Source organism: Loxodonta africana, chromosome X (genome assembly GCF_030014295.1).
Source record: "Loxodonta africana isolate mLoxAfr1 chromosome X, mLoxAfr1.hap2, whole genome shotgun sequence".
In the NCBI taxonomy this organism is placed as follows: Eukaryota; Metazoa; Chordata; class Mammalia; order Proboscidea; family Elephantidae; genus Loxodonta; species Loxodonta africana.
In genome coordinates this window covers 18,096,186-18,123,999 of record NC_087369.1, presented here as the reverse complement: position 1 = coordinate 18,123,999, position 27,814 = coordinate 18,096,186, and the positions used below count along the sequence as shown (strand labels likewise).

Sequence of the window (27,814 nt, the reverse complement as noted above, 5' to 3'; positions counted from 1 at the left end):
GTAGGTTCAGAGTTGATAGCTGGATGTTGGCTTGGTAACTGCTTTCTATCTTGTTGGGTGTCATTGAGTTGATTTTGACTCATAGCAACCCCATGTGACAGAGTAGAACTCCCCCACAGGGTTTGCTAGGCTGTAAAAAAAAAAATTTTTTTTTAATCTTTATGTAAGAGGTTGTTCTCCTGTGGAGCCACTGGGTGGGTTTGAACTGCCAACCTTTTGGTTAGCAGCCAATCGCTTAACCATTGTGCCACCAGGGCTCCTGCTTTCTTTCTGTCTAGAGGAAGGAATATTCTCCTTCCAGGCATGATGGTTGGTTGCTGCCTAATGGTTAGGACATCATTCCACCTGCCCCTCCCTCTTAACCGAGTCTTTCTTTTGAAAGAAGGAGGTGACGTGATTGGGAGTGAGCCCCATTAGGGAGCCACAAGGCTAGTCCATAATTTTAACAAGAAATGAGTGGTTACGTGAGTGGTTCTAAGCTAATATATTTTAAAGATTTTGTACTTTGAGCTTAGTGGGAAATGCCTTAGGAAGACGTATTTCAACGACTTCAAAGATTTTTGCAGTAGAAATCACTGAATGCTAGTGGAAAGAGATTATTAAAAAGAAAAGAGTCACTGTGCGTTTAGAACGTGTCCACGTAACCGTACTCTTAGGCACGGTGCATTACAAATGAGCTGCTGCCACAGCCCTGCTTGCAGGTTACTTGGGGATTCAAGACATAGACTGATGAAACAGATAACCAAATATATGGGCAGCATGGGAGGGCGCCCTTATGAATGCTACCAGTGCTGTCAACTAGAACTTTCTGTGATGAAGGAATGTTCTGTATTCACTAGCCACGTGTGGCTATGAAGTACTCAAAATACAGCTACTGCCACTGAGGAACTGAATTTTTAATTTTATTTAGTCTTCATTTAAATTTCAGTAGCCATGTGTGACCCATGGCCATGGTGTTGGACAGCACAAGTAGACTGTAGATACTTTAAGAATTCAGAGTCAGAAAAAAATACCCCGGGTTAATGTAAGAAGGGAATATTGTCAAAGGCTTGGAGACTTAGTAGAAAGGAGAGGAGGCGTAGCCTAGGCTGGAGTGTCCAAGATTTGGTCATAAAATAGCAAGTAGCTTGGCTGAGGAGCATTGGTGGTTCAATGGTAGATTCTCGCCTTCCATGTGGGAGACTCAGGTTCAATTTCCAGCCAGTGCACCTCATCCACAGCCTCCACTTGTCTGTCAGTGAAGGCTTGCAGGTTGCTATGATACAGTGGTCTGATTTGCAAGTGATCATGGGAATGGCACAAGATGGGCAGCATTTTGTTTCATTGGGCATGGAGCGTGAGTTGGGGCTGACTCCACAGCAGCTGATGGTGACAACAAGCGTGGCTGAAGCACATGGCTCCTGTAGGGAAGTATAGGTTAACAAGGCGATTGGTGCAGATCTGTGGAGGTAACTTGGGTGTCAGTGTCAAAAATCAAAATCTTAAAGGCAGTAGTGAACCAAGAAGGCAATACATGTCACCTCTGAAATATCATGCCATCAGTATACTCATTACTGAAGGCTTTTCAACAGAATAGGTGCTTTTGAAAGATCCAGCTGGCACTGCACGCAGAAAAGACTCCAGCAGGGAGCAGGTTGATGACTATAGTAGCCTTGTCTGCAATAAAAGGGCGGGGCTACAGCAGGGCTTTCCGTGGAAAGACCTGGCTGGCAGAGAGACTGTGTGGACAGAACCAACAAGATTCAGTGACTACATCGTTAAGAATCATTCATTCAGCAGCTACCACGACCTCCCCCTGACTGAGCCCAGTACAACTAGATGGTGCCTAGCTACCACCACTGACTGCTCTGACAGGGATCACAATAGAGGGTCCCGGACAGAGCTGGAGAAAAATGTAGAACAAAATTCTAACTCATAAAAAAAGACCAGACTTACTGGTCTGACAGAGACTGGACAAACCCGGAGAGTATGGCCCCCGGACACCCTTTCAGTTCAGTAATGAGGCCACTCCTGAGGTTCACCCTTCAACCAAAGATTGGACAGATCCATGAAACAAAATGAGACTAAAGGGGCACACCAGCCCAGCAGCAAGGACCAGAAGGCAGGAGGGAACAGGAAAGCTGGTAATAGGGAACCCAAGGTCAAGAAGGGAGAGTTTTGACATGTTGTGGGGTTGTTAACCAGTGTCATAAAACAATGTGCGTACTAACTGTTTAGTGAGAAGCTAGTTTGTTCTGTAAACCTTCATCTAAAGTACAATAAAAAAAAAAGAATCATCCATTCAGCAAAAACCTGCTGAGCCCCACCTGGGTGCCAGGCCCCATTCTGGACCTGGAAATACATACATATGCAAGAACAGACAAAAATCCTCACCTTCTGGAGTGTGCCGTCCAGTGGGGATGGGAGCTTTGCAGTCGATGAGTGAGGAGACCCGGTGAGCCCTGGGTGGAGATGGGAGATCAGGTCCGTCTTGGAATCAAGACCAGGTGGCCATACACACAACTGACACTGCACACACGTATAGACACCACACACAAACGTACAGACACCACACACACATTACACCCATTTCCACCTGTCTTGACAATTAAACTTCAAGCATTAATTTGTCCCAGCCAGTAAATCTCAGCTATTTGCAGAAGTTTCTCTTCCATGTGTTTCCTACATGCTGCCCCTGTTCCGTTGAGGCCTTCCCAGCTTGCCTGGTTGGCTGTGGAGGCCTCCTGCCCAGCCCCAACTCCAGTCTGTGTCCCCCCCACCCTTGCAGACTCTTCAGTTGCGGCCCACCTCTGGTGTTCATAAAACACATTCATGTCACTCTGTGACTCCTAAGCCTGTCTGCTCTTTCTTTCTTTTTTTTTTAATTGTTTTATTGTGGTAAAAATATGTATAATAAAACGTTTGCCAATTCCACATTTTTTTTATCTGTACAATTCAGTGACCTTGATTATATTCATCAGGGTGTACAACCATCACCACTATCTGTGTCCATATTTTTCTATCACCATTAACATGAACTCCCTGCCCCCTAAGCAGTGACTCCCCCTTTCCTCCTCCTGCCCACCCCTGGTAACCACTAATGAACTTTGGTCTCTACACATTTGCCCATTCTGGATATTTCATAAGGAAACCCTGGTGGCATAGTGGTTAAGTGCTACGGCTGCTAACCAAAGGGTTGGCAGTTCGAATCTGCCAGGTGCTCCTTGGAAGCTCTATGGGGCAGTTCTACTCTGTCCTATAGGGTCGCTATGAGTCGGAATCTACTTGACAGCACTGGGTTTGTTTTTTTTTTTTGGTTTGAATATTGCATATGGGTGGGACCATACAATATTCGTCCTTTTGTGACTGGCTTACTTCACTCAGCATGATATTTTCAAGGTTTATCCATGTTGTAGCCGGTATCAGGACTTCATTTCTCTTTATGGCTGAGTAGTATTCCACTGTATGGATATACCACGTTGTGTTTATCCAGTCATCTGTTGATGGACATTTGAGTTGTTTCCCCCTTTTGGCTGTTGTGAAAAGTGCTACAGTGAACATTGATGCACAGGTTTCTGTTTGTGGTCCTACCTGCTCCCAATCTGACCTTGGGCTGACGCTAGCACAGCAGCCAAGGACTTTCATGATCTGTAGCCGGTGTACCCGCATTATTCCTCATACCTGCCTTTCTACCCAAGACATAGTATGTGTGCTCCCGGACCTGCCTTTCACATGGATGTGCTGTGTTTGCTTGGGGTTTTTTCTCGTTGCCCATCATCAGTGAGTCGATTCCGACTCATAACGACCCTATAGGACAGAGTAGAACTGCCCCATAGGGTTTCCAAGGAATACCTGGTGGATTCGAACTGCCAGTCTTTTGGTTAGCAGCCAAGGTCTTAACCACTGTGCCACCAGGCCTCCAATTTAGGTCTTAGAGATCCGGAAATCTGTAGCTTTTATGGCATTTTGTATAATGCCGTGCACATAGTGGATGCTTTGTGTATGTTGGAGTTGGAATAGATAATGTATATTTACTCTGCAAGGGGCTGATTGAGAACCAGAACATGGGCTAAAATGAGGAGCTAGCACGACCTAGATAAACACACCAACAAAATAAAACTCCAAACTACAGTCTAATGCAGGTTAGGAATAGATGTGAAAATCTTGAATGAAATACTGTTGTTGTTAGGTACCGTCGAGTTAGTTTTGACTCATAGCGACCTCATGTGAGAGTTGAACTGCCCCACAGAGTTTTCCTAGGCTGTAATCTTTACGAGGGCAGATTGCCAGGTCTTTCTCCTGCAGAGCCACTTGGGTGGGTTCAAACCACCAACCTTTTAGTTAGCAGCTGAGTGCTTAATTGTTGTGTCACCAAGGCTCCTTAAATGAACTATTAGGACACCTCATTTAAGAGTGTTAAAAAATGACCCATCATGACTGGATAGCGTGTTTATCTCAGGAATTAAATTGATGGACAGGTCATGTTGTTTGAGAAAAAGAGTAACCCCCTATCACAAACAGATGCTCAATTAGCAGTCTACACTATCCAAACCCTGGTGCTGACATTCTCCTGACAAACTAGGAAGAGAAGGGTACCTCTTAAACAAGAGAAAAGAATATCTTTTTCAAACCAACAGCCGATAGTAAAGTTAATGGTGAAATAGTAGGGGATTCCTGTTAAAGCCAGAAACAAAAGATGTCTACTATTGTGACTAGTAAGGTTGTTAAAACGAGACTGTCTAATGCTGCCTAGGAGTCCCTGGGTGGTACAGATGGTTAATGTGCTTGACTGCCAACCAAAAGGCTGCAGGTTCAAGTTTACCCAGAGGTGCCTCTGGAGAAGGGCCTGGCGATCTACTTCTGAAAAATCAGCCACTGAAAACCCTATGGAGCGCAGTTCTACTCTGACACACATGAGGTCGCCATGGCAGCAGGAAAAAATGCCGTCTGGGGAGTGAAGCCTGTATTCCCCTGCCCTGTGTGTAGATATACGAATTGCTACAACTTTTTGGGAGATCAGTTAGGTGGTCTGTTTCACAAATCATAAAAGTATTCATACCGTCTGACTCAGTCATTTGTGCTTCAGAAATTCTCCTAAGGAAATCTGAAATGTCACCGGAGGTATGAACAGGCACTCATTATAACATTATTTGAAAGAGTCAGAAATGCCAACAGTCTAAAATGCCCCACAGTGGGGAAATAGTTAAGACTATTATACTTTGGGAGCCCTGGTGGTTAAGAACTTGCCCGCTAACCAAAAGGTCAACAGTTGGACTCCACCAGCCACTCCTTGGAAACCCTATGGGGCAGTTCTACTCTGTTCTGTAGGGTCTCTATGAGTCGGAATCGACTCCATGGCAACGGGTTAGTTAATTTTTTTTAGTTATTATACTATGAGTTGAAATTGATTTGATGGCAACAGGTTTGGTTTTGGAATATAATTATTCCAGTGGAATATAATTAGTCATTGGAAATGTTTAAGGTTTTCCATGCCATGAGGATGTTCTCTATTGAATTAGAACGGGATACAAATTGTATTTAAGCATTTTCTCAATGGGGTATTAAAATCCCTGTTTCCTGATGGAAAGGTTAGAAGTCATTTTCCTTTTGTTTTCTGGTGAAGTTTCTGAATGTTTGAAATAGCTTCCAATGACTTATATTTTATTATTGGGGGAAGCCTCTATAATTATGCCCTTTCCCCCCAAATCTCCACAATGATACTCTGTTCCCCAAATGTAGGGGATTTAAATAAGAGAGGGCAGAGAAGCTTATCATGAAAAGCAACCACATGGAATTTTAAAAAGGTTTTCTTTTTATTCAAAAATTCTCATTTATGTTTTTTAATACAACACAGCCACGTAAAATATACAAAAGATACAAAGTGAAAAGTGCCCCTCCCATCTCTGCTCCCCCCGTTTGTCCCCCAATCCTCTTGTAATGTGTTGTCGTTGGGTGCCGTGGAGTGATATTCGACTCATAGCAACCCCGTGTGACAAAGTAGAACCGCCCCATAGGGTTTTCTAGGCTGTAAAAAAAAAGAAAAAAAATTTTTTTTTTTTTTAATCTTTATGAGAGCAGACCGCCAGGTCTTCCTCCCGCAGAGTCACTGGTGGGTTAAGCTGAGTGCTTAACTGTTTCAACTGATATTATTAGTTTCTAGTATGTCCTTCCAGAGATGTTTTAGTGCATGTTGAAGTGAATTCGAACATATATCCATATGCCCCCCCCCACACCTCTACCATCACCGTCACTATTTACTGCCTACTCATCTTTAGTTCAGCTCAGTTTGGCCACCCAGCCCCATCTTGTTACAGATTTCCCATCAGCCAGGACTTAGCCTCTCTCTGAGAACAAACTCCTCAGAGATGGAGCCTGGCCCAGTCCAGCTCGAGGATGGGCACCCCGTTCCTATTAGATGGAATCCCTGGTTGGTGCAGTAGGTTAAGTGCTTGGCTGCTAACCAAAAGGTTGGAGGTTTGAGTTCACCCAGAGGTGCCTTGGAAGAGGGAAATCAGACATTGAAAACCCCGTGGACCACAGTTCTACTCTGGTACACATAGGATCTCTATGAGTTGGAACCAACTCAACAGCAACTGTTTTTTTTTTTCCCGTCAGGTGACCAGCTGCCCGCTCTATGGGCAGAGGAGGTGGAGGGGAGGGGGAGTGTAGGCATGTGCTCTGCTGCCTGCTTTGGAGGGCCTTCAAGGATGCACTTCAAGCCACTGGGGAAATGATGGCCACCAACTTGACTGATGTATCTAGGATACACTTGAAGTTCATTAGGTTAAAAAAAATTGGGTCGCAAAGGCAGTAGTTTGCAAGTGGTGTTTCTCAGTTTTTTTTTTTTTAATTTTTATTAAGCTTCAAGTGAACATTTACCATTCCAATCAGTCTGTCACATGTAGGTTTACATACATCTTACTCCCTTCTCCCACTTGCTCTCCCCCTATTGAGTCAGCCCTTTCAGTCTCTCGTTTCGTGCCAATTTTGCCGTCTTCCCTCTCTCTCTATCTTCCCATCCCCCCTCCAGTCAAGAGTTGCCAACACACTATCCAGTGTCCACCTGATTTAATTAGCTCACTCTTCTTCAGCATCTCTCTCCCCGCCACTGACCAGTCCTTTTCATGCCTGATGATTTGTCTTCGGGGATGGTTCCTGTCCTGTGCCATCAGAAGTTCTGGGGAGCATTGTCTCTGGGATTCCTCTAGTCGCAATCATACCATTAGGTATGGTCTCTTCATGAGAATTTGGGGTCTGTATCCCATTGGTCTCCTGCTCCCTCAGGAGTTGTCTGTTGTGCTCCCTGACAGGGGAGACATCGATTGTGGCCGGGCACCAACTAGTTCTTCTGGTCTCAGGATAATGTAGGTCTCTGGTTCATGTGGCCCTTTCTGTCTCTTGGGTTCTTAGTTGTCGTGTGATCTTGGTGTTCTTCCTTTGCCTTTGCTCCAGGTGGGTTGAGACCAATTGATGCATCTTAGATGGCCGCTTGTTGGCATTTAGGACCCCAGGCGCCACAATTCAAAGTGGGATGCAGAGTGTTTTCATAATAGAATTGTTTTGCCCATTGACTTAGAAGTCCCCTCAAACCAAGTTCCCCAGACCCCAGCCCCTGCTCCGCTGACCTTTGGAGCTTTCGTTTTATCCCGGAAACCTCTTTGCTTTTAATCCAGTCCAATTAGGCTGACCTTCCTTGTATTGAGTGTTGTCTTTCCCTTCACCCAAAGCAGTTCTTATCTACAGATTGATCAATAAAAAGCCCTCTCCCTCCCTCCCCCCTTTGTAACCACATAAGTATGTGTTCTTCTCCGTTTTTTCTATTTCTCAAGATCTTATAATAGTGGTCTTATACAATATTTGTCCTTTTGCAACTGACTCATTTCGCTCAGCATAATGCCTTCCAGATTCCTCCATGTTATGAAACGTTTCAGAGATTCGTCACTGTTCTTTATCAATGCGTAGTATTCCATTGTGTGAATATACCACAATTTATTTACCCATTCATCCGTCGACGGACATCTTGGTTGCTTCCAGCTTTTTGCTATTGTAAACAGAGCTGCAATAAACATGGGTGTGCATATATCTGTTTGTGTGAAGGCTCTTGTATCTTTAGGGTATATTCCGAGGAGTGGGATTTCTGGGTTGTATGGTAGTTCTATTTCTAACTGTTTAAGATAACGCCAGATGGATTTCCAAAGTGGTTGTACCATTTTACAATCCCACCAGCAGTGTATGAGAGTTCCAATCTCTCCGCAGCCTCTCCAACATTTATTATTTTGTGTTTTTTGGATTAATGCCAGTCTAGTTGGTGTGAGATGGAATCTCATCGTAGTTTTAATTTGCATTTCTCTAATGGCTAATGATCGTGAGCATTTTCTCATGTATCTGTTGGCTGCCTGAATATCTTCTTTAGTGAAATGTGTGTTCATATCCTTTGCCCACTTCTTGATTGGGTTGTTTGTCTTTTTGTGGTTGAGTTTTGACAGAATCATGTAAATTTTAGAGATCAGGCGCTGGTCTGAGATGTCATAGCTGAATATTCTTTCCCAGTCTGTAGGTGGTCTTTTTACTCTTTTGGTGAAGTCTTTAGATGAGCATAGGTGTTTGATTTTTAGGAGCTCCCAGTTATCTGGTTTCTCTTCATCATTTTTGGTAATGTTTTGTATTCTGTTTATGCCCTGTATTAGGGCTCCTAGGGTTGATCCTATTTTTTCTTCCATGATTTTTATCGTTTTAGTCTTTATGTTTAGGTCTTTGATCCACTTGGAGTTAGTTTTTGTGCATGGTGTGAGGTATGGGTCCTGTTTCATTCTTTTGCAAATGCATATCCAGGTATGCCAGCACCATTTGTTAAAAAGACTATTATTTCCCCAATTGACTGACACTGGTCCTTTGCCAAAGATCAGCTGCTCATACGTGGATGGATTTATATCTGGGTTCTCAATTCTGTTCCATTGGTCTATGTGCCTGTTGTTGTACCAGTACCAGGCTGTTTTGACTACTGTAGCTATATAATAGGTTCTGAAATCAGGTAGGGTGAGGCCTCCCACTTTCTTCTTCTTTTTCAGTAATGTTTTGCTTATCCGGGGCTTCTTTCCCTTCCATATGACATTAGTGATTTGTTTCTCTATCCCCTTAAAGTGCGACATTGGTATTTGGATTGGAAGTGCGTTATATGTATAAATGGCTTTTGGTAGAATAGACATTTTTACTATGTTAAGTCTTCCTATCCATGAGCAGGGTATGTTTTTCCACTTAAGTATGTCCTTTTGAATTTCTTGTAGCAGAGTTTTATAGTTTTCTTTGTATAGGTCTTTTACATCCTTGGTAAGATTTATTCCTAAGTATTTTATCTTCTTGGGGGCTACTGTGAATGGTATTGCTTTCGTTATTTTCTCTTCGGTGTTCTTTTTGTTGATGTAGAAGAATCCAAGTGATTTTTGCATGTTTATTTTATAACCTGAGACTCTTCCAAACTCTTCTATTAGTTTCAGTAGTTTTTTGGAGGATTCCTTAGGGTTTTCCATGTATACGATCATGTCATCTGCAAATAGTGATAGCTTTACTTCCTCCTTACCAATCTGGATACCCTTTATTTCTTTGTCTAGCCTAATTGCCCTGGCTAGGACTTCAAGTACGATGTTGAATAAGAGCGGTGATAAAGGGCATCCTTGTCTGGTTCCCGTTCTCAAGGGAAATGCTTTCAGGTTCTCTCCATTTAGAGTGATATTGGCTGTTGGCTTTGCATAGATGCCCTTTATTATGTTGAGGAATTTTCCTTCAATTCCTATTTTGGTAAGAGTTTTTATCATAAATGGGTGTTGAACTTTGTCAAATGCTTTTTCTGCATCTATTGATAAGATCATGTGGTTTTTATCTTTTGTTTTCTTTATGTGGTGGATTACATGAATGGTTTTTCTGATATTAAACCAGCCTTGCATACCTGGTATAAATCCCACTTGATCAGGGTGAATTATTTTTTTGATGTGTTGTTGGATTCTATTGGCTAGAATTTTGTTGAGGATTTTTGCATCTATGTTCATGAGGGATATAGGTCTAAAATTTTCTTTTTTTGTAATGTCTTTACCTGGTTTTGGTATCAGGGAGATGGTAGCTTCATAGAATGAGTTGGGTAGTATTCCGTCTTTTTCTATGCTTTGAAATACCTTCAATAGTAATGGTGTTAAGTCTTCTCTAAAGGTTTGGTAGAACTGTGCAGTGAAGGTGTCTGGGCCAGGACATTTTTGTTGGAAGTTTTTTGATTACCGTTTCAATCTCTTTTTTTGTTATGGGTCTATTTAGTTGTTCTACTTCTGAATGTGTTAGTTTAGGTAGGTAGTATTGTTCCAAGAATTTATCCATTTCTTCTAGGTTTTCAAATTTGTTAGAGTACAATTTTACGTAGTAATCTGAAATGATTCTTTTAATTTCATTTGGTTCTGTTGTGATGTGGTCCTTCTCGTTTCTTATTCAGGTTATTTGTTTCCTTTCCTGTTTTTCTTTAGTCAGTCTAGCCAATGGTTTATCAATTTTGTTAATTTTTTCAAAGAACCAGCTTTTGGCTTTGTTAATTCTTTCAATTGTTTTTCTGTTCTCTAATTCATTTAGTTCAGCTCTAATTTTTATTATTTGTTTTCTTCTGGTGCCTGATGGGTTCTTTTGTTGCTCACTTTCTATTTGTTCAGGTTGTCGGGACAGTTCTCTGATTTTGGCTCTTTCTTCTTTTTGTATGTGTGCATTTATCGATATAAATTGGCCTCTGAGCACTGCTTTTGTTGTGTCCCAGAGGTTTTGATAGGAAGTATTTTCATTCTCGTTGCTTTCTAAGAATTTTCTTATTCCCTCCTTGATGTCTTCTATAACCCAGTCTTTTTTCAGGAGGGTATTGTTCATTTTCCAAGTATTTGATTTCTTTTCCCTAGTTTTTCTGTTTCTCAGTTTTTGAGGGTAAGACCGTATGAGAATCTTCCAGAGGCCTTGTGCAGTCTGAATAACCTTCAATAGTATCATTCTCTTCATAAGTGGAAATACCATATTTTTCTGATGTCAACTCCAGGATGTAAAGCTTGGAAATTTTGGCTGTGGAGCATGGGTTAGAAAAAATAAACACATTGTTCAAAGGCTGGCGATAGTGTTCCCAAGGTGGGAAGGATGGGGGACTGGCTGAGGGAAACAGAAAAGCCTTACTCCATGTCTAAAGCACAACTGTGCATATAGCACACAAACATATATACTGACTGTATGTATGTGGAATTAAATCTCATTGAGGGGCATGATTAGAAAAAAATGTTGAAAAGGCACTTTAGGAGGGCAGTAATGAAAAAAAAGGTTGAGAAACACTGTTCAGAGGGAATGGGACCTAGTACTGAAATTTGCGTGTTTTTGAGAGGACGAGGGTTGTAAGAAACAAAACAAAAACAGTTGTTGTTGAGTTGATTCAGGCTCATGGCAACCCTGTGGGTTTCAGAGTAAAACTATGCTCCATAAGATTTTCAATTGCTGGTTTTTGGGAGGTAGATCGTCAGGCCTTTCTTCCGAGGCACCTCTGGGTGCACTTATACCTCTAACCTTTTGGGTAGCAGCCGAGTCCACTAGTCATTTGTACCACTGAGGGACTTCTGTGCCAAGGATAAAAGGGGAAATAAAAATCTGGCTTCCGGGGCACTTTGGTGACGGGCTATTTGGCTCAGCTTGAACACATTAGTAACCTGGACTAACTTGAACTTCAGTATTTAATTGTATCAGGTAAGGGGTAAAAGAAAGTTACCCCCCTCCCCGCACCCCCCAGAACTGGACTCAACAGGTGGAACTCGACATTTGGCTGTTTTCTCAGATAAGATCCCAGCAGCACAGGGTGGCAGAGTTGGGGGGCCCATCTGTCTTCCTTGTCACCTTTTATCTTACATATCACCTACCCAACCGAGACCCTGAGTAGCTAGGCCGGTAGGCCTGCCAGAGGGAGATCCCTCCTACTCCTGGTGGTGGAGCGGGACCCCAACTCTTGGTCCTGTATTCCTTCTACTCCTGTGTCGGTCATTCGTTCAAAAAGTACAACTTATGCTGGGAGCCGATTTTACAGACAAGTGTCTATTTTTTGAAGCCTGTTTCTCACTAGCTTTTGAATAGCGTGAAATAAGAGTTGAGATTGGAAATGATGAGAGCACTGAGTAGGAGGTGAGGGAGGGCAAGGAACAGGGTTATTTTGGTAGAAGAGTCGGGTGAGGGAGTTGGTTTGGCACTTCAACATTTTTTCAGTGCCTCTGACAGGATCTACTGTCTTCGACAAGATCATGGAATATTCTGGGCATCCGAATTGGACTAAGGTTCCTCTGAAACCTATTAAGCTATGAAGGCCAGTACTTGACAAAATGAGACATGTCTGAGAAGTCCTTTATTAACAATAGTTGGATGTCACAGCCAGATCACTATAATTGTAACAAATTAAACCAGAGACGCAGGGAGACTCCATGGAGGGTGGGGCCCTCCCAGGCCATCTTCTTTCGGTGCTCAGGGTACTGTTTTGTTTTTTCCTTCACTGGGATACCTTTTTTACGAACACCTGGAATTCTTCAAAACTGATTTCTCCATCTCCATTCTTGTCCAGCTCTTGAAAGAGGCCATCTAGGGTGCTTGAACCCTGGTTTTAGACACAAAGGATGGGATGGGGGAGAGGAGAGAAAATCAATCAGTTCCTGCTGGAGAGAGATTGACAGCAGTTATCTTGCTTTGATTTGGCAGTTTTCTTACTCATGAAACCAAATATTCACTCTAAAGAAATTCCTGACCAAAATTTATCCTGCCAGCAGTTTTTCTTTCACCCGGAGTTGCAAATCCTTTCCATCTTGTTTGTTGGAACCCTGGCTTGCTGAATTTGAAATTCAGCAGATCTGGCTGGGTAGAGGGTCAGAGACCATCTTGGGACCTGGTATCAGTTGATCTCAGTAAAGGGGGAGGGCAGGGTGCCATCAGTCACATTAAGATTAGACAATGGTTGTTCTTCTATATTTCTCTCTCCTCTTCTCTTTATAAGCCCCGTGGTACCTAGCTTCTTCCAGCCATTTACTTTTTCTGGAATCGAAACGGTCTCCCTACGTGCATATAGAATAACTGCTCAGAATGAACCTTACGTTCAGATTTTGGTGAGTTTTGATTATTTTTAACACTGTTATACCAAAAAAAAAAAAAAAAGCAAAAAACCAGATCTGTTACTGTCGAGTTGATTCCAACTCTTGGTGACCCCCTGTGTAACAGGGTAGAACTGCTCCATAGGGTTTTCTTTGCTGTAATTTTTATGGAAGTGGATTGCCAGCCCTTTCTGCTGTGGTGCTGCTAGGTGTTTTGAACTGCCAACCTTTAGGTTAGTAGTTGAGAGCAAGCAGTTTGTGTCACCTAGAGACCTGGTTGTCTTAAAAAAACCAAACCCATTCCCACCGAGTGGATTCCAACTCATAGTGACCCTACAGGACAGGGTAGAACTGGCCTATAGGGTTTCCAAGGAGTGGCTGGTAGATTTGAAACTGCCGACCTTTTGGTTAGCAGCCAAGTTCTTAAGCCACTGAGCCACCAGGGCTCCAGGGTGTCTTAAGCAGGCTTAATTTTTGTCTCTGCCATAAAACTCGAATCTTAAAGCTGTTACAACTCTGACCTTCAGGTACGTATCTATCTATGGCAAAATGGTACTTCGGAAAGCTAATGTAAACAGTTTAGTTTATAGGTCAGCTTCAAATTAGATCTGCAAGATATATTTTCACCCCTAAGATGCCTACAAAGACACTGGCCTTTTGCCACGATCACGAAACCAACTGTAAGTTAGTTGTTTAGCATCTGTTTTATAAAATATGAAACACTTGTTTTTGTGAAGTGCTTACTAGATTCTAAACCATGTAAAGTGATGATAGAAACAGCAGAGTTGAAAAACCTTAGTAATTTTTTTTGAACTTTAGAAGAAGGTTTACAGAACAAACTACCTTCTCATCAAACAGTACACAAAAAAAACCCTTAGTAATTCTTGTGGAAATTAGATGGCTTAATATAACCAGATACATGATTTGGTAAGTAGACTCTCAAAACTAATGATTAGTGTTCTTACCTTTTACAAAATTATAAAAGTCTTATATATATATATATTTTTGGTAGGAACTGCAGAAACTCACCAGTCTTAACTTTCAAAACAACTTGTTTGAGTAGATCACCTAGGTTTTCCTATTAGGTTATTATTTTCCTTCCTTTTAGAAAAATGTTATTTTTTTTTTTTTAGAATTTAATAGCTCTCAAAAAAACTTTGTGTTTTTTTTATTTTTAATTAAAAAGTACCTTTTTCTGCCAGCCCTTTTCACTTTTTTTTAAGGTGGTTTTATATTTCAACCATAATAAAATTGAGGTGGTATCAGATTATAAAGGCATTGAATTCAGACGCTTTTCTTTGTAGTATTAAAAACAGAAGCCTTCCCAATTGTCATATTGGTAGTAGGGATGTTTCTGGTTAAATTCTGGATAACAAGGACACTTGAAGCAAATGCTTTGGTTCGAAGTTGGAACTAACTATTAACAGAGTTGGATGTCACAACTGCACAGTCACTTCACTGTGAAAATTGTTTTCAGTTGCAAAGGAAAGAAAATATACTGGAGCAGAGAGGATCCATTTTTAGTCCTTTCCTGAAAGTTAGTTAACAATGTCTCGCTGCCTCATTAACACAAATGTAAGTGCTTAACACAAATTACACACATTTAGATATTTTTGAAATAAACGGGGGCCCATAGAGGACAATGTGTCAGCACTGAAGCTGGTTTTCTGAACAGACTGCCAAGTGAGTGTTGGTCTTGTTGAGGGATCCCACCTATAAAATGAAGCCCGTCCCAGGCTAACTACTAGTATTCTGCAATCCTCTTTGCTTTCCTAATTCCTCGTGCAGAGAGGCTGGATCCAAGGCCTTGGTGGTGCACTTGGTGTCTTGCGGGTCTCGTGACATGGCTTGGTAAAGGCACTGATGACTTCCAGTCAATATGGCTGCCCATGGAGGGCTCTGTGGTGGTACTGGGGGAAGGGTAGAAGGCTTGGCCCCTGTCTTAAAGGAGCTTCCCATGGGAACTGTGGCCTGACACCAGGGGAAGAAAGTACACATTCGAGTGTCCTTTGTCCAGCAATGCTTGTGCCTGGCTGTGGTGTGTTCTGCCCCAGCCAAAGCCCTGTTTAGTAGCACAGCCTGTGACTTTGTCTGCTCTCCTCCCCCCTCCACCTCCTCCACCATCAGAGGTCTGGTTAAGCGTGCTATGCATTTACTTTGGTGATGCAAACAGTTAATGTGCTTTGCTGCTGACTGAAAGGTTTGAGTCTACCCTCAGGCACCTCTGCAGAAGGTCCTGGCAATCTACCTCCAAAAAATCAGCCATCGAAAACCCTATGGAGCACAGTTCTACTCTGACACACACGGGGTCACCATGAGTCGAATTGACTCAACGGCGACTGGTTTGGTTTGTTTGTTTTGGCACTCACTTTGAGTAAATCTGGGAATTCCGCCTGAATCAGTAGCTTCAGTTCATCCTTTGACAGCTGGTTCAGATCACCTCCTTTGGCTGCGTACTTTTCAAAAATGCTCTTCAGTTCCGCGGGAGACTTCTTCACACTCATCTTGGTGTCCTGTAAGTTGGGAAGGAAATGAATTTACCAAAAAGCTGAAATGGAGCGTCATACTAGGGTGGTCAGCAGACTTAGTGCCATGGGGCCGTTCCCTTGGTGAAGGTGGAGACAATAAAGAAAAGGCAGGGAAGAACTGAGCGTCAGGAGAGAGACTCGCAGAGGGTAGCCATGGCACCAGTAACTGCCAACTTAATTTTTTTTTAACTTTCTATTTTTAAATAACATTAGACTTAAAAAAAAACAGTATAAAACTAATACAGAGAGTTCACATATATCCTTCACCTGGCTTCCCTTAATGCTGATAATGTATAACCGTAGTACAGTTATCAAAATTATAAAAGTCAGGTAATTAACATTGTTACAATATTGTTAACTAACCTACAGACCTTATATGAATTTCACTAGTTTTTCCATTAATGTCCTTTTTCTGTTAACTTGTTTTAAAAATAATCATCTCAGATAGTACATTCAGTGTCTATTCTTAGAACCCATCTATTAGGAGACAGTCCCTGGAGCCAAACACTTTCATTAGTAATTAGTGGCATTCTTCACTTTGCATGCACCTGGTCTGGCTTCCGTAGGCTGTGGTCTTGAGGAACACCTGACCCCAGCTTTTAGCCTCTAAACTAGTGATAATATCTTTTTTTTTCATTGTGCATTAGGGTGAAAATTGACAGAACCAATTAGATTCCCATTCAATAGTTTGTACATAAAGCGTTTCATGGCCGTGGTTTCATTCCCCACAGTGTGTCAGTACTCTCCCCATTTCCACTCTGGGTTCCCCATTTCCTTTTGTCCTGATTTTCTACCCTTTCCTGCCTTCTCATCTTTGCTTTTGGGCAAATATTGCCCTTTTGATCTTGTATAATTCATTGTTCCAAGGAGCAAATTCCTCTCGGGTGATTTTATGGGCTTGTCTATTGTTTGGTTGGAAAAAACTAATGGTAATACCTTTAGACGGCCCAAATTCCTTTACAGACCATTCTCTTCCACACCATTCTAAAAGGAAGCACAGCGTTAATGCAAGTAGAAGGAGCTCCAGTTAGTACTAAAAGCACGCTTACCTGGTTGCCCAACAGGGAAGCAGAAGAATCCAAGAGGAGTACGAAGAGCTAAGCAGGATCATGCGACTTTTATAGTCTTTATAGACACACCACCCTGATGATGAAATTTTCCTTTTGCTTGCCATTTCAAGGTAATTATTAATGGTTTTTGAAACCCAAGCTTAAGACTGCAGGAACCTCAGAAGATAATTTCTAATTAAGGGCAAGATCCAATAAAGGGCCACCTCAGCAGTTGCTTAATGGTTCAGAGTCCCCAGAGTCAGCCTGGATTTTTTTCCCCTTAGATTGTATTTTCCCTCCAATGTGGGATTCTGATACTTGTGCACAGTTCACATTTTGGAAAGCTTAAGTGTGGGGATTTTTTGTAAATCTAGGTGCATATTTAAGCGTGAAAAAATAACTTTCTTCCTGTCCAGAAGGACAGAATTGCATAGGTTTTAAAAATTGCAGTTGTTGTTACTGTTGTTAGGTGCTGTCAAGTTGATTCCAACTCATAGTGACCCCATGTACAACAGAACGAAGCACTGCCTGATCCTGCACTATCTTCACAATCATTGGCATGCTTGAGCCCATTGTTGTAGCCACTGTGTCAATCCATCACTAGGCGAGATGAAGTCTCACCATCCTTGCTTCTAATGAGCATTTTGGCTGTACTTCTTCCAAGACAGATTTGCTTGTTCTTCAGACCAGAGGCAGTCCATGGTATATTCAATATTCTTTGCCAACACCACGATTCAAAGGCATCAATTCTTCCTGGGTCTTCCTTACTCATTGTCCAGCTTTCACATGTATATGAGGTGATCCAAAACACCATGGCTTGGGTCAGGCGCACCTTAGTCTTCAAGGTGACTTCTTTGCTTTTCAACACTTTAAAGAGGTCTTTTGCAGCGGATTTGCCCAATGCAGTGCATCCTCTGATTTCTCGACTGCTGCTTCCATGGGCGTTGATTGTGGGTCCAAGTACAATGAAATCCTTAATAACTTCATCTTTTCTCCATTTATCGTGATGTTGCTTATTGGTCCAGCTGTGAGGATTTTTGTTTTCTTTATTGTGAGGTGTAATCCATACTGAAGGCTGTGTGGTCTTTGATGAAAAATTGCGGTTTCCCCTTTGAAGTCTTGTACATAGTTGTTGTTGTTAGTTGCCCTCGAGTTGTCTGCGACTCATAGGGACCTTACATATAATAGAACTAAACATTTCCCGGTCCTGCACAACGATCGTTGGTTTGAGTCCATTGTTGTGGCTACTGTGTCAATCCATCTCATCGAGGGTTTCCCTCATTTTCACTGACCCTCTACCGAACATCATGTCATTTTCTAGTGACTAGTCTTTCCTGATGATGTATCTGAAGTAAGCAAGCTGAAGCCTCATCATCCTTGCTTCTAAGGAGCATTCCTGTTATATTTCTTCTGAGGCTGATTTGTATAGGTGCTTAGATATTTAACTGAATAGAAGAATGAAATGAAGCGAATGAATGAATGGGCATCAGGTTGAAGGACTAGGAAGAAGATGCACATTAATTGGCGGTTTTATTTGGTGAAGCAAGATGACCAACCCAATAATGAAGTCTGTTTTCACCCTTTTTGTTATTTGTTGCTTCCAAGTCTGCTTTTTATTTCTCATTACTGTTTCCTTACCAAATATATTTTGTTAATCATTCTAGAAACACATTGAAAATACACTTGACTTAAAAAAAAAAAACAAAAAACATTGCCATCAAATCGCTTCTAACTCATAACAACCCTATAGGACAGAGTAGAACTGCCCCATAGGGTTTCCAAGGAGTGACCGACGGACTCGAACTGCAGACCTTTCGGTTAGCAGCCGAGCTCTTAACACTGTGCTGCCAGGGCTCCACACTTGACTTACCCCAATTTGATTGGAAACACTTTAGACTTTTTCGAATTGCCAGCATTTAACATTGGAGACTCAGTTTAATCCTATTGGAAAGAATTCCATGAAAGAACTAGGACATTTCCAGGGAATATTGGCTCTAATACTGATCACATCTTCTAAGGAGGGGTTTCAGATCAAGTTTAAAAGCACTTAACAGCTTTTATTTACTTGTACGCTTCTACGCTCATATCATTTTCTCTGGCTCTTCATGACATCACCTACGAATTGAAGATTGACTGTTGGACTCTATCTCTCTGGTGCTTTTCAGCACAAAAATTCTAGGACCTTATTTAGTTGGAGAACAAACATGAAATCTTAGAGAGTTCCTTAAAAGCTTGCCCACCAATCCTGTGTTTATCATTTCACGCATTGTGACTGTCTTGTATATACTTTTTTTTCTTTTATTATAGATCAGTTGACTTTGGTATGCACCAATATAGGATACGTATTAATTCACAGTTTGGAGTAAAAATGGGCATTTTGTTTTCAGTTATAAGATTTTAGTCAAAAATATTCTGATCGTGGCAATGTGTTTTAATCAAGATTTTAGAAGATTTCTGGTATTTTTATATTTATATCCTGTTTTACCTGGAAGTAGGCTTTTGTCGGACAAGCTTAACAAGATACATCTGCCCCCATCTTTTTAAAAAAATTTCAAGTCTACACCAAAGTTGCAAGAATAGTACAAAGAATACCAATCTACCTTTCTAAACATTAATGTGTGTACATTTGCATGCTGGTGTATGGATGAACACTACTCCCCACCCCCAGACCATTTGAGAGTTAGTTGCAGACATCCAGACAAACCAAAAACTAAACCCATTGCCATCGAGTCGATTCCGACTCATAGCAACCCTATAGGACAGAATAGAACTGCCCTACAGGGTTTCCAGGAAACCCTGGTGGTGTAGTGGTTAAGTGCTATGGCTGCTAACTAAAAGGTCGGTGGTTCAAATCCACCAGGAGCTCCTTGGAAACTCTGTGGGGCAGTTCTACTCTGTGCTATAGGGTCGCTATGAGTCGGAATCAACTCGATGGCAATGAGTTTTTGGTTTATAGGGTTTCCAAGGCTATAAATCTTTATGGAAGCAGACTGCCACAATCTTTCTTCTGTGGAGTGACTGGTGGGTTCGAACTGCTGACCTTTCAGTTAGCAGTCGAAATCTACCACTAGATAGTCTCATGAAACATTAACCAAAAATACATGGAAATGAGTGATAAATGCAGGGTGTGTTTAAAAGAGTGCATTTTGGAACCGTAGAAAGGGGAAAAAATGAGAGGCACAAGCTAGTAATGGAAAAATGGAAAGGCAAAGGTTATTTATTTATCACGTCACTGTTCAAGTGCTTGATCTTTGGACAGACTTAATTTTTTCCAGAAAACCAAGACCTGTTCATTTCAGGCCTGGGCACCTCAGGCTTCCACAGCCATGCCATTCTGCCCCAATCCAATCACCTTCGGGAACAGGGTGTGTGTGAGTGTCCTGTCCCTGCAAAACAGAAAATCAAAACCAAACCCACTGCTATTGAGTCGATTCTGACTCATAGCGACCCTAGAGGATAGAGTAGAGCTGCCCCATTAGAGTTTCCAAGTAATGCTCACAACTGGACCAATAAGCAATACCATGATAAATGGAGAAAAGATTGAAGTTGTCAAGGATTTCATTTTACTTGGATCCACAATCAACACCCATTGAAGCAGCAGTCAGGAAATCAAACGATGCATTGCATTTAATCTGCTGCAAAAGACCTCTTTAAAGTATTGAAAAGTAAAGGTATCACCTTGAAGACTAAGGTGTGACTGACCCAAGCCATGGTGTTTTCAGTCACCTCATATGCATGCCAAAGCTGGACAATGAATAAGGAAGACTGAAGAAGAATTGATACCTTTGAATTATGGTGTTGGTGAAGAATGTTGAATATGCCATGGACTGCCAAAAGAACGGACAAGTCTGTCTTACAGCCATAATACTCCTTAGAAGCAAGGAGGGCGAGAATTCATCTCACATACTTTGGACGTATTATCAGGAGGGATCAGTCCCTGGAGAAGGACATCGTGCTTGGTAAACTAGAGGTCAGCAAAAAAAGAGGAAGACCCTCAAGGGGATGGATTGACACAGTGGCTGCAACAATGGGCTCAAGCATAATAGTGATTGTGAGGATGGCACAGGACTGGGCAGTATTTCATTTTTTTTGTACATAGGATCGCTATGAGTCAGAAACGACTCGACGGCACCTAACAACAACAATCTTTACGGAAGCAGACTGCCACGTCTTTCTCCCATGGAGCAGCTGGTGGGTTCAAACCACTGACCTTTTGTTTAGCAGCTGAGTGCTTTAACCACTAAGCTACCGGGACTCGCCCTGTAAAACAGAGTGGCTGTGAAATGCTGTCCATTGTTCTTGTTATCTGTGATCCCAAAGTTACAAAATGCAGTTGTCCCTAAAACAGAGCACCCTTACCTAGTGGGTCCTGGATAGAAGGAGCCTAGGCTGGGGTGCTGCTGTCCCTGGGCCTGCCCTAGGACAGTGTTCACTTTCCCTTCTACCTTTAACCCTTGCCTGGGAGGCCCCTGCTGGTGCAAACAAGTAATATACCCAGTTGCTAACTGAAAGGTTGGAGGCTCGGGTCCACCCAGAGGCTCCTCGGAAGAAAGGCCTGGCAATCTACTGCTGAAAAATCAGCCATTGAAAACCCCATGGAGCACAATTCTACTCTGACACACATGGGGTTGCCATGAGTTAGAGCCAAGTCAATGGCACCTGGTAAGCCCGTGCCTGGGTTATGAGTGCCATCTTTTGCAGGCCTGCCTTGCTTGCCTTTAGAACTTGGTTCTCAGAGGCCTCTGGGTCATAGCCCATGCCTGTGGAGTGCTTATTTTTACTGTGGGCTGTGCTGTTCTAAGCATCTGACACATGTAACTCATGGAATACTTGCACCAACACTGTGAGTGCTGTTGTTACCCCCAGTCTGTGGAGGAGTTAAAGAACTTGTCCAGGTCACATCACTGGTTAGTGCTGAAGCTGGATTCTTACTCAGCCACTGTGCCCCCTGCCCTTGGAGGAGCGGGGCTGCCTGTCCTTCCATTGGACCCCCTTGTCAACTGGGCCAGACTGTACTTCCATCTCCTCCGGCCCAAGGCATGAAATCTCTATTTTGTGTGGTGCCCCAGAGATAAACCAGTGTCCTCTGAGGTTTAAGCTACCGCACGTCAGCTTTGTTAGCTTTCTAGGGTGGGAAATCTCCCCAGTTGTTGAACTAACATCTCAAATTCTCTTCTCTCCAAAGCAGCCCCTTCTTTCCATGATTTAGTATAAAATTTGAAACCTCAGGTGTTTTTTACAAACTTGTTTTTGTTTCCTTGTTCTAAGACAAGCCGAGCCAGTTGCTATCGAGTCGATTCTGACTCAGAGCAACCCTATAGGACAGAGTAGAACTGCCCCATAAGGTTTCCAAGGAGTGGCTGGTGGATTCGAACTGTTGACCTTTTGGTCAGCACCACCACTGCACCACCAGGGCGCCCCTTGTTCTAAAAAAAAAACAGTGCGCTACTGCTTATTATGAGCAGCTAGCTGTGCTGAAGAAAATGTAAAAAACTTGTGACCCTTGAGAGTTGATGAAGGAGATTCAGAAATTTCTAGCTATTGGCAGCAAGGAGGACAAACTTTAGCTTGAATAGATTTTTGTTTTAGTCCATCCTAGCGACACTGCAGGATTTCCTCCTTGCCATCAATGTGGGGTGTGTAGACTAAATATTTGTGTCTTCAACCCTGACGCCCTTGACTTGCATTCTGTCTTCACCTGTCGCATGATCTAGTGCATGAAATACGGTCACCTGCAAATGAAAAGTCCCCGATTAAATTAAAGCAGAGCTGGGAATTTGTATTCTCACCACAGATGAGAATCAGAATCTACATTTTACCAAGATCCCCAGCATTCTTATGTATAATAAAGTTTAAGAGCCATTGCTCTATTAGAAGGAACCCTGGTGGTGAAGTGGTTAAAGCGGTCAGTTGCCAACCAAAAGGTCGGCGGTTCAAACCCACCAGCTGCTCTGTGGGAGAAAGATATAGCAGTCTGCTTCCATAGAGATTTATAGCCTTGGAAACCCTATGGGGTTGCTATGAGTCGGAATCAACTTGATGGCAGTGGGGTTTTTTGTGGGCTCTACTCATGGTTCTCAGAATTAGTCCCTAACCAGCAGCATTAGCACCGCCTGTGAACTTTTTTAGGAATGCAAATTCTCATCAGGGGTTGGAACCAGAACGAACTGGCTTGAAGCCCTGAATTAAAGTCGCTCGGACTAAAAACTCTTTTTCCCTTTGCTACCTTCCCTTGCCTTTCCACGAGGAGAACTGCACAATATGTGTTAGCCCAGAGTCGGTTTTTATTCAAGTGTTATAGTTACGTCTGAAGGAATGTTGTTAGTTGCCGTGGCGTCAGCTTGGACTCATGGTGACCTTATGTATAACAAAACAAAATGTTGCCTGGTCCTGCGCCATCTTCACAATCATTGGTATGCTCCAGTCCATAAGGAATAAGGAATACTGAAGGTGTAAGAATCTTCTTTTCCTGATCGAAGTAACATACACCTTCTTTTACTGGTGGAAAAAAAGCAAGTTGAAAAGACCAGAAAATAAGTCTGTATTTATAGGGCTGCTAACTGCGTTCACTGTCACAGATTCCACCCCCATGTTGCTCTGTGATGTGGCAGGGTGGGAGGCAGAGACAGAGAGCACATGTCCTGTGTCAGGTCCGAGGCAGGGCTGGGCCTCAGCAGCGCTCCGCCCGCAGCAGGGGACCACTCGTGGGCTCTCAGAGCCCCGCCGTTGCACCCAGGCCCACTCAGCAAGCCCTTAGTCTCCTCTTGTAGTAGTGTCCTAGGGCCACTGGAACAAAGTGCCGCAAACTGGGTGGCTTATAAAAGCAGAAATGTATTGTTTCAGTTCTGGAGGCTAGGAGTCGAATTCAGGGTATTGACTGGGCCCTTGCTCTTTCTGAAGGTTCTAGGGGAAGATCCTAGATGTTCCTTGGCTTGTCGATGCATACGTACCTGGCTGTCTTCTCTCTGTGTTTCTATCTTCTCTTTTACAAGGACATCACTCAGAGGGTATTAGGACCCACCCTACTCCAGTATGACGTCAGGTTAACAGAGCTGATAACATTTTCTAAGACCCTCTTTCCAAATAAGGTCACATTCATAGGTACCAGAGGTTAGAACTTCACCATAAATTTTGGGGGGACATGATTCAGCCCATAACAGCTCTGTTAGTTTTTTTTTTTTAATTGGGACAAAATTCATATAACATAGAATTCACCATCACAGTTGGCATCAGGCAGACCGGCTGAGATAGAAACCCAGGTTAGAATACTTGGAGAGCGCATAGCTAGACTGGGTTCCTGGATGGGATGGACTCTTGAGTGCCATGTGGGAGAGTTTAGATGGGATCTGTAACCACAGAGACAGCTGTTGCTAGTAGTGGGAAGCAGCATTAGGTAACATTGATATAAAATTGGTTCTATTTTATGCGTAGCTTGAATATGACTCCTAAAGAATCAATATCAAAGGCAAACTTGGAAAAAAAAAGAAAAAACAACAGAGAAATGTATTAGACAGTAGGAGAGGAACAGGTTGGCAGTCTCTATAAAGAGTCCTTGAGGAATACACTAGAAAGGCCAAATCACTGTATGTTTTGCCTAAGAGACTGGGAATGGTCTGAAAGGGCTAGGCCCCACCATTGTCCTTGAATAAAAAGTCCAAAGGCAAGGGACACCAGGGTGGCGGGCTCACCTGGCGCCAGCCAGGTAGGTCGGAAGGCTGGCCCCCACACACCACCATTTAAAATTGCCTTTGATAAGAGGACCTACTGTTTAAAGCACCCGGGGTGCAGTAAAGGCTTGAACCCATTACACTTTCATTGTGGGCTCGAGAAAACACTGGCAAAAGGTTAATTAGTGCCATATTTATCCTTGTGTGGTGCTTTTACATCTCCTAGAGCTTTATCACCACCACTATTCGTTACTTATTGATCTTTTTTATTTTTCTTATGCTCTATGGCTCTGTTCCAAGAAAGGATGGGTCTGTAATGCAGTCAGATGGCAAACAGTGTTTAGGGAAAATTAAAGGGGCCGAGTTAAACCTTCTGCCCTGGCAGAGGCATTTTCCTCTGAGATTCCAAATCCAGGGTATTTTGGAAACGTTGGAATTAAAACTAAAGCTTTGCTGAGGTTCTTTTCTTCAGCCACTGCAGTAATGATGCAATAGGCAGCTTTTGGCACTGTGATGTTCTCTGGTGTCTCAAGCTTTTTGTGGAAGGAATGCAAGGAACAAAGAGTCCTCGTTAATTTTGGTTGCTTACTCAGGTGGCTGACAGCCTGAGAGGTGGTCACACCGCCATCTTTAGAGCTGATAGGATTGTCTGGTCACTCTGTGAGGCCACTGGTGCTGCCCTGCTTGGCCAGAAACGTGCTGTGTTCTGTGCCTCCCCCTGCCACCACCTTTCTGAGTGTAAGCCTCCTTGCCTCTGTCAGCTTGTCTTGCCACCTGCTGGCCTTGGACCAAGTGTGCTTGGGTGCTGTGAGGCCTCCTCAGCCGGGACCAGAGAGCGACCCCTTCCTCCCTCCTTAGCGGCTTTCCATCAATGCTCCCTCTGTTCTTCTCCTTTCCTGATGTTCAGGCATCATTTGGACTTGGGAGCCTCTTTCCACTTCCTCCCCTGCCTTTTTGCTAGCATTTTCTCTGCCTTCTCCAGTGATTTCTCTGCTAGCAAGTCTTCATCAGCAGATCATGGAGGCTGTTACACTTTGGTGTGTCTTTCTGTGCTATCATTTCAGCCCAAGGTTGTGTTTATTGCTGCTGAAAAGCAGCAGGGATAATATGAACCTGAATAATACATTTCAATATATGTGCTTTAATTTTTTATTAGAATAATACTATGTACGAGTTTACACCAGCAGTTCCAAAAGTGCTATAATGAAAAATTCAGTAATCCTCCTTCCCTTTCTCTCACCCACTCATAACTCTTCTAGCTGTTCTCTTGGTATTTACCTCTACGCATCTAAAAAACATTCTCATATTGCTCTCTCAGGAACTTCTAGACTTCCCCTATGTTGGAGGAGTACTTAACGCTCTTAGGCAGCCCCAGTGGCCCCTGTATTTTCTTCTCCTGTCTCCTTCACCTCACTTTAGTTTTGGAAATGTTTTCTGATCTTGAGCTGTTTGTGAAATTCAGCCCAGTAAGCAGTTAGACAGGTTTCCTGTTCTTAGTTGGATAGTTTTACTCTATTCTGAATGGTTCATACCGGAACATTTCTTGAATACCACACTTGCCAGTAACTGAACAGACTACATCAAAAGACTCCTCCTGGTGAACTAACTGGGCGGATGGACCCAATGCAGTCAGGAAAGGTGGGTCAAAGAATGGCAGTACAATTCTAACAAAGAAATTGTGCTCTTCACACGGCTTTGAAGCTGTGGTCTTTCTAGATGGTTCAGGTTGTCTTAAACTTCAATGGAAATTGAGGCTGTCAGTAAACTTAGGACCAAGTCTTATGAGTCTATAGCAAGTAGTGCAGTCTTATCTGTCCTTCCTTAGAAAATACATAGAGGGGCTGGGCGCTTATAAACAGCTTAGCTTTGTAAACTAGAGGCTAATGTCCTCTCTTGCCTCACTCCAGTAACACTTAATCTAGCCATAATTAGCCAACCAAGGACAATGGGAAAGAGGCGCCACGGCCAAGAGCACTTCAGAATTGAGCCCGCCATCTGACAAGGGCCATAATCAAGTTTTTTCTCCTCCCTTTCCCCCAGTGACTCTTGGATCATACTCGAGACACAGGGTTCAGATGACTCTGGAAGTTCTTCTAGGGCACTGATAAGATCAAACATTTTCTTGGAAAATTTTTACCCCAGGAGATTCCAGTTGTCAAGGATTCCTATAGACCAATATGTGGCACTTAGGGTGGGGGAGGGAAGGAAAGAAAAGTTTTATGAGAGGGAGGGTCGAGTAATTTCGTTAGCACATGTTAACTCACTGAGCTGTAGTCTCTTCTAACAACTTAAAAACCAAACCATGAGATCATAGCGAACAGAACTGAGAAAACAGAGCAATGACTAGCAAGAATGGGTTTTTCATAAAAATCACATGTTCCTGAATTTCCGTGAAGTAATCATAAAGATAAATCTGAAATTATTTCCTCAGAGTTCGTTTGCTTCTTTTTTCGCTCATGCATACATTTATTCAGCGCTTACCTTGTGCCAGTTCCATAAATGCTAAGGGCTGAGGATGCACTGGAGAAGCGAACTCTGCCCCAGCTCTCAAACGTTTACATTCTAGCACACAAAGATGGTACAGACACAGAGAAGTCTGGGGATGGGAAGAACCTGGTTCTGTGAGGGCAGACGATCGATGCCCTGACCAGGCTCCAGCTCCAGGGCAGGATATATGAGCCGAGAGCTCAAAGCCGAGGGTTGGGGAGTGGAAGGAGATGTTCCAGGCAGAGAGAACAGCATGTGCAAAGTCCCCATGGCGGAATGAAAGATTACCTGAGGAACTGAAAGAAGGATGTGGTGACCAGCTCAAGGTGTGACAGGAGAGCAATAGGAGATGAGGCGGAGGGTTAGGCTGGGCTGGCCGCATGCAGGGCCATGGTAATATTTGCAGTTTGACAGACTCTGCTTGCATTTTGTGCAAGGTGGGCTGGGGTGATGTGAACCGTGGGAGCCTGGTTGGTAAGCTACTGCCAGTAGTTTGGGTGGTGGTTGGAGCTGGGGAGAAGGTCGCAGGAGCTGTGGAGGGGTCAACTGCTAGGATTTAATGGATTGGTTATGAGGAATGAGAGACAAGGGCGGATCAAGGATGATGCTTAGGTGTCTGGCCTGCAGAACGGGCTAGAATGGATGCTATTACCTTTTAAAAAGTGAATCCTTCTGATGGTTTTCTACAAATGAGTACGTCTGGTATACTTTTCCACAAGGACTGACAGATTGGCTTATGGAATTTCTAGGGCCTGCAGTGGGCAGTGAGAAGAGGGTTGTTCATGGGAGAAACATGAATACAAAAGTAGGAGGCCCCATAAGTTCAGAATTTGAAGTGTGAACGTCGCCTGGACCTGACAAGTTGACTAATGTCAGGAGGAAGCTCATAAAGATGCTCCTGATGGATTTTTTACCAGTGATTTGAATGAAAGACGAGAAGCAGAGATGGAAAGGGAGCGTGATGTGCAGAGTGTAGAGAG

At 42.9% G+C, this 27,814-nt stretch overlaps 2 protein-coding genes across 4 annotated transcripts in view; one reads left to right on the top strand and one right to left on the bottom strand.

Annotated features, from left to right (window-relative positions):
* Positions 1 to 27,814, top strand: part of CTPS2 (CTP synthase 2) — a 111,762-nt gene that overhangs the window by 49,808 nt on the left and 34,140 nt on the right. The gene's annotated exons all lie outside the window — the stretch shown is intronic.
* Positions 12,001 to 15,992, bottom strand: S100G (S100 calcium binding protein G). Its single transcript, XM_003415970.4, has 2 exons — positions 15,473 to 15,992; positions 12,001 to 12,616 (listed from the first exon to the last, which is right to left on the bottom strand). Exons 1-2 carry the CDS (start codon positions 15,605 to 15,607, stop codon positions 12,512 to 12,514), a joined length of 240 nt encoding a protein of 79 aa, XP_003416018.1. The 5' UTR covers positions 15,608 to 15,992; the 3' UTR covers positions 12,001 to 12,511.

Bases quoted from the DNA above. Each gene is read 5' to 3' on its own strand.
- S100G (XM_003415970.4), bottom strand. From the start codon at position 15,607: ATGAGTGTGAAGAAGTCTCCCGCGGAACTGAAGAGCATTTTTGAAAAG. The intron at 12,617-15,472 runs GTGAGTGCCAAA...GTCTAAAACCAG, and splicing joins AATTCCCAGATTTACTCAAA to GGTTCAAGCACCCTAGATGG.